Source organism: Oculina patagonica, chromosome 2 (genome assembly GCF_052425735.1).
Source record: "Oculina patagonica isolate OP01 chromosome 2, crgOcupat, whole genome shotgun sequence".
NCBI lineage: Eukaryota > Metazoa > Cnidaria > Anthozoa > Scleractinia > Oculinidae > Oculina > Oculina patagonica.
Genome location: NC_135759.1, coordinates 43,270,047 through 43,282,081, shown reverse-complemented (window position 1 = coordinate 43,282,081; position 12,035 = coordinate 43,270,047). Strand labels below are relative to the sequence as shown.

Sequence of the window (12,035 nt, the reverse complement as noted above, 5' to 3'; positions counted from 1 at the left end):
AGAACGGACCTTGCAAATTTTGCAGGCCAGACCAGTTGCCGGAAACGTTCGTTTGTTTTTCCGCAGGAACTATTGCGGAAAAGGATCAAATGTTTATCAAGATAAGTGTGAAAAGAAATTAAAAAAAGAAAATAAAACAATAACTTTGATTTTGTTTGCCTTTATAAAATCGAAAAGTCCACTCCGAGCTCCCTCACAAATCTGACAGAAATCGAGGCTTGGTTATGAGCTTCGTTGCTTCACAAGGATATATATGGGAGAAGATCTTGCGATAAACGTATTGTCCCCGTGTAACTACAGACGTCTCCTATTTCAAATTTTTCCTTCCTGCGATCGGAAAAGAACGCCGCCACTTTTCCGGCACAGGAAGGAAAGTAAGATCAATGTTTGCAGTTAGACTTCCTGCGTGCAGTGAGATGATTGGATAAAGTTAAGCGTGACGTAAATAGCTACACTTAAAGTGTAATTTCATTTTTGTAATCTGATACTTCATCTTAATATAATATTGTTCTTTAATTTTCATGAAAGAAATTGCTCTACTGATCAGTCTATTCTTAACTAATGGCCGTTTTTATGCTAGAGACGTTAAAGCTGTCTTAGACGTTAAAGCTGTCTCGAGACGACATTAACGTCTAGTATAAAAACGGTAAATAAGACAGACGCCTTTAACGTCTGATGGCTTTAATGTCTTTTCGTAAGAGCGTCTCAACGACGCTCTTATCGGACAGCTTTAACGTCTCAGACGTTAAAGCCGTCTAGTATAAAAACGAGACGTCGTTAACTAGTATGAAAAAAGTAAATAAGACAGACGCCTTTAACGCCTGATGGCTTTACGTCTTCCTGTCCAGTGTCCTCCGAGTGTCGAACCCAGTCTTTTTTAATTTTTTTTTCTGAATAGCTGTCGATCTACTAAAGGCGTCCCGTTTTTATACCAGACGCCTTTAAAGTCTTAGACGTTAAAGTCGTCTGACGACATTATCGTCTCTAGCATAAAAACAGCCAATCATAGCTAATCAAGAATATTCCATATATTAAAATGTTGAGAAGCCAAATACTCTAATTTTGCAATTTTTGTCCATTGCAGGACACCGTGATCGGAGGTCGGTCTGTTGGACAATGCCAGGACAATGGCAGTCCACGTGTGTAATCCTCGCGGCAGACATCTCTCCTGTTTCTCCAGTATAATACTCACCTTATTACATGAAATTTTCGCAACACGTTAATTAATTTCGCGATTTTGAGATGGGCATATTTCGCGACACTTAAATTTCGCGATTTTGCGAAAATTTTGTATTTTAAATCACTTTAATTTCGCGTTTTTGGCTAAGGGCCGAATCGCACTAGCGGACAAATTTTGTAACAATTGGTAGATTTCATCATTAACGTGTCACTTGTTACAGAAAACAAGTGCGAGTGCGTTTTTTGAGACCTAGAACTTGTCCAACATTTCAGGAAAACAAAGAAGCAGTTGTCTTATGATTGGCCCGCGTTGCACGCGCGATAGATGTTGTCAAACAATTGCAAAAACAAGTGCGAACGACTTGTTGGACAACGGCAAATTTTGTCAAAACGGACAAATCATCAAAGGGGCCGAAGTCCTGCCTCAAGGCAGGACTTTTCATGACAAGTCGCTTTCCCATGCCCCTCGTAATGCTAGATAACAATACGTTGTTGATTGGCTATTGTGTTTGGCCCAAATTGCACCGAAAAACAACACGCACTCAAAAGTTGTTGGGATAGTATGCACCGTGATGTGGCTGGCTCTCACTATCGTAATCCAGCCGCAAAATCTTTTCGCGAGAGGCAAAGCATATTTATAAGTAAATTGTTTCGGCCAAATGTAAGAATGAGAAAAGAAAAAGTTATCTTGAGACGACTCATTATTCTCCTGCATGAGAACGCGTACTTTAAATGCCAATTGTTTTAGATTTTTTTACCGCGTTGTACTGCATATTTGATGTTTGCCCAAGACGGCCGTGCTGAGAAATGTACAGGGATGGCAGAAGCACGTGCAGAGCTATTGTACTAATAATTACACCTTTTGTTTTCTTCAAAATGTCTCTGACTTGTCGCGACAATTTTGTTTTTGTAAAAAATGTTATGACATTTAAAACTTGTCCGCTAGTGCGATTCGGCCCTAAGACACAATTTACATTTCCTTGGCAATATTATTTAACATGCCCTTGAATTAAATAAAACGACTTCATCAAAGGAACAATAACGTCAAAATTAACAAAAACGCAAGGGCGAGACTAATTCTCGGAAATAGCAACAATAGAGCAGTTCTCACAATGTCTACAAGTAGGTCATGCTGGTACGTGCATGAGTTATTTATTGTTCTTGAGTTAATTTACGACAACTTCCATTTACATTGAAAATTCCTTCCTTCAGTGGTACTAAACCTATTTTTTCTTGATTATTGACATAATTAGCCTGCGTTGCAGACGAACAAAACCCCGGTTATATCCGGGGTTTTGTTCGTCTGCAACGCAGGCTATGACATAATGTGAGTCACCTAATTTTCGCGCCATGTTTTGTTCGCGACACTTATTGTTCGCGTCACTTTAATTTCGCGATTTTTTTGGAATCGCGAGATTCGCGAAATTAACGTGTCGCGAAAGTTTCATGTAATAAGGTAGTTTGGCTTTAAACGTGTTTGGGGTTTTCTTTTTTTAACCTTGGCTAAGACCTCCACGAAACATGAAGTTAACATTCATGAAATCCCCCTATCATGATTGGTTGGTCTTCGTTTGCTTTCCTGCGACCAGTTGGTATGTTTTGGTTCTGTGATCAAGTGCCTTGTTGAGATAGAGCCACCCAGTTCTCGCAAGAAACCCAAACATGTCTGTTATTTCAGTATATAGCTAGGTATGATATATTAATCAGAAGAAGCCGCGTTGCTGAGTTGGTGTTGGGAATACTGCTAAGCATGCAGCTTATACACCGGCAAACAAACTTACCAGCGCAAAAATAGTTACTCGAGCATTGTTGCGACGGTCGATTCATTTCTTAGTGTAAAACCTTTGTGAATGAAGTATCCTAATTTTTTACAGAGAAAGACATCTATATTATTAAAAAGAAATTCAATTTTGTGATCGGTATCTAAAGAACTAAAATCAGAATAGTTTCTGACAATATCGTCTATTAGAGATTTTTTAATCGTATTAAATATCTACTACATATCTAATACAATCTAATACAATCGAAGCAGTTAAACAAAACTGACCTAATTGTTACAAGAAAGGCAAGACAGGCAGTATTCTTCCAAGTTAACATCACTCGTTTTCGCTGCTATACAGTCAGGCATTAAACAAAAACCCCGAGAAACATGAGAAAAAAGCCCGGGTTAAAGGTAAAGAATTATAGATTACGATAACTTATTATTTTGAAAAAAGAAAAAAAAATGTTTTTCATAAAGAGCGATACACTTCCAAAAGTATGTCCGTTTCACGAATCAAGTTCTTTTCCGGTCGGAAATGAACGGAAGAAAGCTATCAACATCACGATGTAATATTTCTAAAACGACTGCAAAACAAATGAAAGCTTTAACGCTCATGCCTATCAAACTGTGGGTTCTCGGACCGTGAGGCCCGGAAGGAGCAAACCGTAAAACCAAAACATAACTGCAAAGCGTGTATAAATGTTGCAAATAACGACTAACCGACAACAAGAACAAATAGCATAACAAGAAAGGAGGGAGACATGCATTTTTTTTTTTAAAGAAAACCTAGCTTTAAGTTTCAAGGAGGTCTAATTATCTAAGCTAAGGTCGACAAGAACACTATATGGTGTCCGCCGTAGGCCTTTCTCGATTATGCTAGTAAAACTGGCATTTAATGCTACTAGAAATTCTCGCATAAAGCCAAAAAATGCTAAAATAATGCCTGATTTCCTTAAAAAATGCCACTTGAATTCAAAAAATGCTTTGTTTTATTTCAAACAAAACGTACAAACTCTCACATTATATGCTCATATCAACAACAGGTGGTACTTAATAATTGTTTGTTTATAAAAAAAATAAAAAAATATATAAAAAAAATTATTATTATTTTTTAAAAAAATAAAAAAACACACACACAAGTAACACAACGCACAAACAGTCGAAACAGACAGAAAACAATCAAATTATGTAATCAAAATTGTGAAACTGTAGGATTATTTATCCTTCTGAGTTCTGAGTGCTGAAAATCTGGATCACAGTCATGAAAAGTGACAGAAAATGCTAGCAATTCTTTTTTGAAGAAAAAACGAAAAAAATGCTCGTTTTCCCAAAAAAATGCCGAAAAAAATGCTAGCATAATCGAGAAAGGCCTAGTCCGCCGCGGGAACTATTGTTAAAACAACTGCACTACTTAGACAAAACTAAGAGCCAAAAGTAACAATGAGATCTGTGAAGACGCATGTGGGCTGGGACCTCGTACACACTTGATGCCTGACCACTGGTGCCTGGGGAGACTGGGCACTGCCAAAACGTGGTGCTGTGTTCAGACACTGGGAACCCAAATGCCTAAGTACCCTTTACCCTTAAAATTGGTTTTATCATTGATACTAGAAAGACTTTAAACTATCCATAGTTTTATTTTCCCCTCATATTTAATTTAAGATATGATCGGCTAGCGATTCTCCCACCGATCATACCTTAGACGTCAATGACAACAGTTTCCCCCTTTTCTGGAATGCTCAAGTCAATGGCGGAATGAAATGTGGGCGAAATAAGAAAAACAAAAACAAAGTTTATTTTTTATTTTTAACTGATGAGAACACTGAAATGACAGTCCGAGTACCGGTATAATGACGGTATAGCGGTCAGGGCCAGGGGTTTGGAGATCTTTTCATGGAGCAAATTATGAACAGCCTAACCCACTTCACATTAAGTACTTCCTACTCCGTGCAGGCTTTTCTTCTGACTAGTTCCCAGTCGTCACTCACGAGAAAAATAATAAAGGCATGGGGAAAGTCGCAACACTTCATGATGCGCTTTCCGTTCGCTTTCTCGGTTCTTGCTTATGTTTTTGCCATAAAAGGATAACATTTAAAGCGATGGACAGAAATGCAACAGACGCCAAGATGGCCACAGTGCAAATAAAAATCTTGGCTTTGTGGAATGTCTCGGCATCGGGTTTTGGTGCTGTTAAAAAGAGGAGAATCAACAGTTAGATAAATTGCAATATTTTGCTGATGTATTATAAATCCTTTTAAAGAAGTTACGTCGCGAGGTGCACATCTTAAAAAATTATTCTACCCTGGTACGAGGGATTTCCTTTTTCCTGATTTTTAATCAAATTTGAACCGCAAAGATAAAAGTGACGATGAAAAAGGCCCGTATTCCCATTGAGCGTGGCTAAAGCGAGAGCTTTACAACCTCGTTCCCAGGGCTTTTCCCTTCGTAATTTACCAAGGGAAAAGCCCTGGGAACGAGGTTGGGGGAGGTCGGTTGGGGGGCTTTAATCTCGATTTTGTGGCGAACGACTAGAGGATTCCACAAACTTGATTTCTTTTAGAATACTTTTTTGCGCATTATAAGAGGATAATAAAACCACAAATCCCTGTAGGCCGTGCGGGTACTTAAAGCCTAGTTTCAATTCTCTCCAAAACTATACTTCATTAAACCTCTTGAGTGTTTCTTTTACGCAGATAGATAATTCTAAGTTTTCGGTAGCTTCGTATACACTAGGAGCCGAGAGGGGTGGACGGAGCGAAAAGCCTACCCTTAAACTTGTCTTGAAACTTATTTAATTACAAGGTAGTTTTTCAAAAAATCTAAAAAATCAAATAAACAAAACAAGAATCAATCCTTCATCGATTAATGATACTCTTTAGTCACGTCATCTGGGATGTAACGTAAGGCATCTCTCCGCGTGACTACGCGTAACGGCACACTTACCGAAGACAGTGTTGTTGCAAGATTGAGATATGACGGCAGTGCCATTGCGCTCACTGAATGATGCCGAAGAAGAGACTTTATCATTTTGTTTAGGAACTTGAGCTGGCTTACGTGTCTGTCCGGTGTTTTCTGTAGAAACACTGCATCTTGAATCTGAAACGAAAAGATCGCCAGGGGATGTTCTGTTACATCTATTAAATTTACATATATTCAACAAGCAAAAGAAAAGAAACAAGGTAGAACTGACATTCAGAAATTGCTAATTGCAAGTAGTTTCTAAGGATTTCTGCCACTTTTTCTTAATAGAGGCAAAAAAGCTGGAATAACCGATGCTAATCAGCTCATGGTGATAATGATAGATTTGACGAAGAAGATGCAGAAGATGTTAATTGATGACGATGATGATGATGATAACGATGATGATAATGGTGATGATGAATATGGTGATAAGGCTGCCTCGTTCCCAGGCGTCCCTCCTTAGTTAGAGCGCGGTGCGCAGGGGGTTGTGGGCCTGCTGCACTCGTGCCTAACCATCAAACACCGCTCTCCCTGTTTTCCGCCTTTTACCAACGAAATGCAACGGTGCCGTGCTAAATTTATGATGATTATGTTAATGCAGATAATAGTAAAACCTGGTAATGATAATGATGACGAAGATTATTTTCACTTATACTAGTTTCTATTGTTTATATAATGCATTTTAATTATTGTCATGCGCTTTTAACATGAGCCTCTGGCTCGGATATAGAGGGCAACCTCATCCCGCGCCATGACATTAATAAATTAATTGATTGATTGATAATCAGGTTAACGATAACGTCAACGATGAGAAAATGATGATGATGATGACAACAAAAAGACTAGTTATCGTTTTTTTTATGTTTTACTCTTTCTCCAATATAAATGATGTGTGTGTAATTGTAAACGTATATGGAACTTGATACAGTGTACGGGTTATTGGGCAATTTATTTGCGTTGGCCTTTGGGCTGGCGTCATTTAGATTCGCTACACCGCGCTGATGAGTTCCAATAAGAACGAAACAGCTGTCCGCGGTTGCAATCCTGCTGTATCGGTTCCAGTCGTGGTGTTGTCTCGCAAAGCCTATTTTTCACGTAGTATGATCAGCCTTGCTTGCAGTTGTTTGTTATGGTCAATTCGTATTTCATCAGTACCGACAAAGTGATAGCGTTCATATAGTTAGGTTAATACCAAAAGACAGTGGACAGAATTGCGTTGCTTTTATTGACCTACCTTGTCTATTCCTACACACATACACTTTAAATCTCATGTTATGCGTAGAGCAGTGTCCACCAGAAGTTGAATTTAGTGAGTTCCTCGACCCATTTGATGTGGCTGTAGGTCATGGAAAAAGAAATTAAAAAGTGCGAGATTCGCGCAAAACCAGTCGTGTTGATTTCTGTTGGCCTAGTTCCACTAAATGCATATGCTCTAGATCTTTTCCATGACGTCGCAGAAAGAGAAAGTTTTTTTAGGTGACTTTAATATCATTTTGCCTTTGTTATGTTATTTTATCTACAACCAGTTTTAAAATAGAGCTCAGAAACTCTAGTATAAGAGAGCAGTTTTACAAATTTCAAACATTGTACTTTGCATCACCTCTTTCCCCCTTGTCAACAACAACTAGCTTTATTTGCATTACCATGAATACATACAGTATTGCAAAAGCGTACAACTAACATGTAATGATCAAAATGATAATAAAAATAAAATAATGATGTAACCAAAAGAAAATTGAAGCTTGATTTGATAGTAGATATATTGCGTTAATCGAATGTGCATGATAAAATGAACTTCGGTTTTGTTTTAGGCTGTGGACATTACATTCAGTCAGTTAAACAACAACTTTGTATGGGAAAGGGGGGTTAGAATGAAACATAAATCTGTTCCTTTTTCGAATATATGAGCGACTTTTTCTTGTTTTTTTTTTTAAGGAAAAGGCAATTTTTTTAGGCGATTGTCCCAACAATTTTCAAACTGTTTGTCATACAGTAAGAGGGAATTTCCGTGACCATTCTCTGGCAGCAGTTTCAAACTTGCAGCCTTCGAGTAAAAACCTTTCATATTGAAATGAGCTTAATTTTCGGTTTCATAAAAAGGTACTTCCCTTATGCATTAGAAGAGCCTGCGGGGAATCATGAAAGATCAGTCCAAGACTTGGCAACGATCAATACAACTAGATTAATGAGTGTAAATAATTTGTTTCGAGTACTGATAAACACTAATGATGCCATTTTCAGCTTTTGAAATATTATCCTCTTACCTATAAAGAAAAATTCCTTTCCAGGTGGATAAGTTGTTGATGATAGAGCAGGATATTGAAACTCAAACGTAATATACTGAACCTTCTTTGGGGAATCACATAACATGAGCGCCGGCCGAGCTGCTGCTGATCCTATCGAACACGTCTTGTAGCTAGACTCATCCACTCTCCAGATATTTTCGTAGAGCTCGCTCACTGCTACTTGAGCTTTCAGCGTTGTTAGTATTGTCCATGGGTTTGGACACACGATGTGCAGCCGGGTGTACGGGAAAACTTTCAGCTCGTGACTCGTTTCCAAGAAACTGCAACAAATTATTATTTCGAATTCTGTTAACTTTGAAATGGCGTCATAAGACTCTAGGAAAACAAACATACATTTTACCGGCTCGTGGGAACTTAAAAAGCAAAAGAAAGAAAAATAATTTTTCTCGGTCGTCCCGAGTTCAAATCCTCGGTCACGCTTTGATATAGCCAACTGGTCTGCCTCCTGCCAGTTGAGATTTTTAATCACGTTATGTTCATTTAGCATATTTGTTTCCTCTGTTTCAGTGCCATGCCTGTAAAATAGCTATCTCGAAGCTAAGTGCATGACCACTATAAACAACATTTACATATTTACATTTACAAACAAAAGCCCAGTATTCAAACCGTTTAACACAAACTCGCGGCCAACTTATGACTAAATAACGCATTCAGGTTAAATAGCGGTCAGGTTGAAACGAAATTACATACTAACCAAAGCTTCAAGAAAAACGCTGTTGTTTGGATTCTTTTTCTGCTATAACTTGACAAAACTACCATTTCGAAATTCCATAATTTGGTTCAGTTTTATTCAATAATAAAGCACGAGCCATGCTTCGGCTAAGAAGAAACGCCTTTACTTTTCCAATTAATTAATTACAGATAATTTATTTTCTGTGTAATCGATATAATTATTATTCAAGTATAATTCTTAGCAGGTGGATCAAACCACAACGACAACAGTTTGACTAAAACGGTTGAAAACCGAGATAAATACAACTTGCGTCGTGTGTCATTATTGAATATAACCTGCTCTCCTAACGAAACGTACTTTTCATTATTTAAGACTGTTTTTATCGACCCCAAACCTGTTTCTTCATATATCGTTTTATTCGCCTTAACAAGCAGAAGGCTTTCAATTTCGACATGGAGGTGGCGTTATTTGTAATTGAAGCTAAAATTACATAAAAAAGCTAAGTGTTTCGATCCTTCTTCCGCAGGTTGTAAAAACCTCTAAATATCTCTCAGGCATTCTTTTGTAGCGAAACCCAGCTGAAATATCAGAACACCTAAAGGCGATGCAAATCAGTCCAAAAAATGAATGCAGAAAAAATGTACTTAACGTTAGATCCTATCGGTAAATCCTTATTTTACACCAGTATCAACAGTCATGTTATGTATAAAAAGTGAAATAAACTTACACTGGATTGTGTGGCGTCCAAAAAATCGTGGGATAGATTTCCGCTTTTCCGCAATGGTCACTCCACATAAGTATGATAGCAACAAGCAACACTCTTAAATATTTTCCATCAGTTCTTCCAATACTCGTACAATTCTTTGACATCGCTCGCCTCGTAGATTTTAAACCAGTAAATCCCTTTTCATTGAGTGATTGCCTCTATATATGTGTTACTCTCGGAGTAATGTTTCGAAATCAGTTAGACCATCAACTTGACGTTAAACTGCTTTCCTAACGTAATGTAAGTGCAGTACTACGTTTTTCCTTGTTTGCTTGTTAAAGCAATGAAAAACAGGAAACATTTGTCAATTTTGTTTCTTGGAAGCTGTTTCCGTTTCAGGAATGTATATTTCGGTATACTTTAGTGCTGAAACAAAATCTTCCTTAATTTCGATTCTATTTTCCCGGGAGAGGGGACTGGGAATGATGGGAGTGGGTCGCATTGGCCGCCAACCGTCGCATAAACCATGTACGAAAAAAATCAAGCGCAATCGTAGGATCTACAATGTGTCAACCTTAGTATACGGATTTTGACCTGGTTACGATAATTATGACGATGATGACAACAACGGATAATAACAAGATGATGATTAAATTTTCAAATTTTAAGGAAGCTCTGAACCTCCTAGATAGAATTCTCTTTAACTTTGCAAAAAGTTTATCATTTCATGCTGATCGTAACTCAATTTCAAAAAATGGGGGTCGCCAAGCTAGTTTTTTAAATTTATTAGCACTGAAAGCTAAAATTAATGGTGTTTTATACATGTTACACTGTTGCCGTGGTAACCATTTATGTCAAGAAGATGGTCAAAACTTGTTGACTAACGATTGGGAATTTGTTTGATTCCATTATTGTAGCAGCAACTGATAAAGAGTGGTAGAACTGACCCATCAAAGTATAAGAACTGGAAAGCTGGAAAAGTCACGTGACACGTGCGAGTAGCACGTGTTTTCTCCATGAACTCTAGCCAACCCTGATGCGTACAATGATTTGAAAAAATTTAAACTTTTAGGAGAAACTTCAAAATTTTAGATCTCAGGACTGATTTTCGGCATCTGGTTCCGATTTGAGTCGCCTCTCGGCTTTTTTGTGTTTGCCAAAAATAGTTCAACAGGGAACATGTTGGTGCTTTATCATATTCATATTCATGTTCTTTTAGATGTCAGCTAGAATCTGTCATCAGTTTCTGATTGGTTCATGACTGCACGAAAGAATGTGAATTTAATAAAGGTAATCACATTTTTGGGCTCCTTGTTGTGGTATTTAGTCTTTTTTCCCAGAGAACATTTCCAGGCATTAATTCGCCGATTCACGAAATTGCGATCACGTGACATTGCACAACAAGACGAATTTGAAAGCGATTGATTGGATTGTGTCACTTCGATGATTCGAGAAAAATAGTTCACAAATATATACGATTAGCGTATGCATGTTTTATTCATCAAATTACAAAGAATGCTATAAAATAAATAACTGCGTGTTTATGACAATATCAGGAATGCATTATAAAATTCATAATCTACATTACAACTACAAAACTGATCTTTTAAAATGTTCTTAAACAGCATGGTTTTACCCACAGCAATATTTTCCGGACACACGATGAAGCGAAAACCAATGATATTATATTAACAGCAGAATCTGTTTTAATTTTTGTGTGGTGATGATTATGTTACTTAGTTCCTGTAAGGCATTGTTCCCAAGCCTTTGAAATGAACGCAAATTCGTTTTTGTGACGTCATACTCGGCGAAATCCTGGGAACGAGGTTGGCCAAGGAACCAGGCACTTTCTAAGTTAGTTCTTATGTTGCCGTGACAGACTTTCAAAGAAGTACACCTATATAGCTCATTAAGTCAGCTATTTCCCGCAACTCTATATACAGATAGCTTGTTCCATGCTTCAGATTCTATTAAGATGGGCGATGTAAAAATAATCATGCGAATATGGATGTACAAACAAGGGCATAAAGACGATCTATAATGATTTCCTCCATAATCGGAGGGCCTGGAACAGGCTACTGTATAGCTAAAAATTTCGGCGAATTGTTTCTATATATTTGATCTTATAACTCTTGCTATTTTTAATTTGTTTCTGTGAAAGCAAACTCATTTTTATCACAAATATGAGATATCAGCGTCAGCTCCGCTTTCTTAGCACATTTTCCTTCAAAAAGAAAGCCAGAGATGACAAAGCACTTTTTCTCTGAAATGTATGGCCGTACCGTTAATTTGCGTTACTGAGGTTTTTTGAATAAATTACTGAGCGCATCATTTTGCCTTGTTTAAAAAATGATCTAAAGACACTTCCAATGCTTTATATTTAATAGCCGCAGAACAAAAAAACAAACAAAAACAAAATAGCCGCAGAACAAGGAAGTGGTTAGGGGG

The 12,035-nt window shown here is 37.6% G+C and overlaps 1 protein-coding gene across 1 annotated transcript; it reads right to left on the bottom strand.

The window, feature by feature from the left end:
- Positions 1-4,015: 4,015 nt before the first annotated feature.
- Positions 4,016-10,147, bottom strand: LOC144644747 (ephrin-B2-like). Its single transcript, XM_078504267.1, has 5 exons — positions 9,609-10,147; positions 8,167-8,468; positions 7,137-7,238; positions 5,885-6,037; positions 4,016-5,128 (listed from the first exon to the last, which is right to left on the bottom strand). The coding sequence occupies exons 1-5, from the start codon at positions 9,749-9,751 to the stop codon at positions 4,968-4,970; spliced, it is 861 nt and encodes a 286-aa protein (XP_078360393.1). The 5' UTR covers positions 9,752-10,147; the 3' UTR covers positions 4,016-4,967.
- Positions 10,148-12,035: the final 1,888 nt, after the last annotated feature.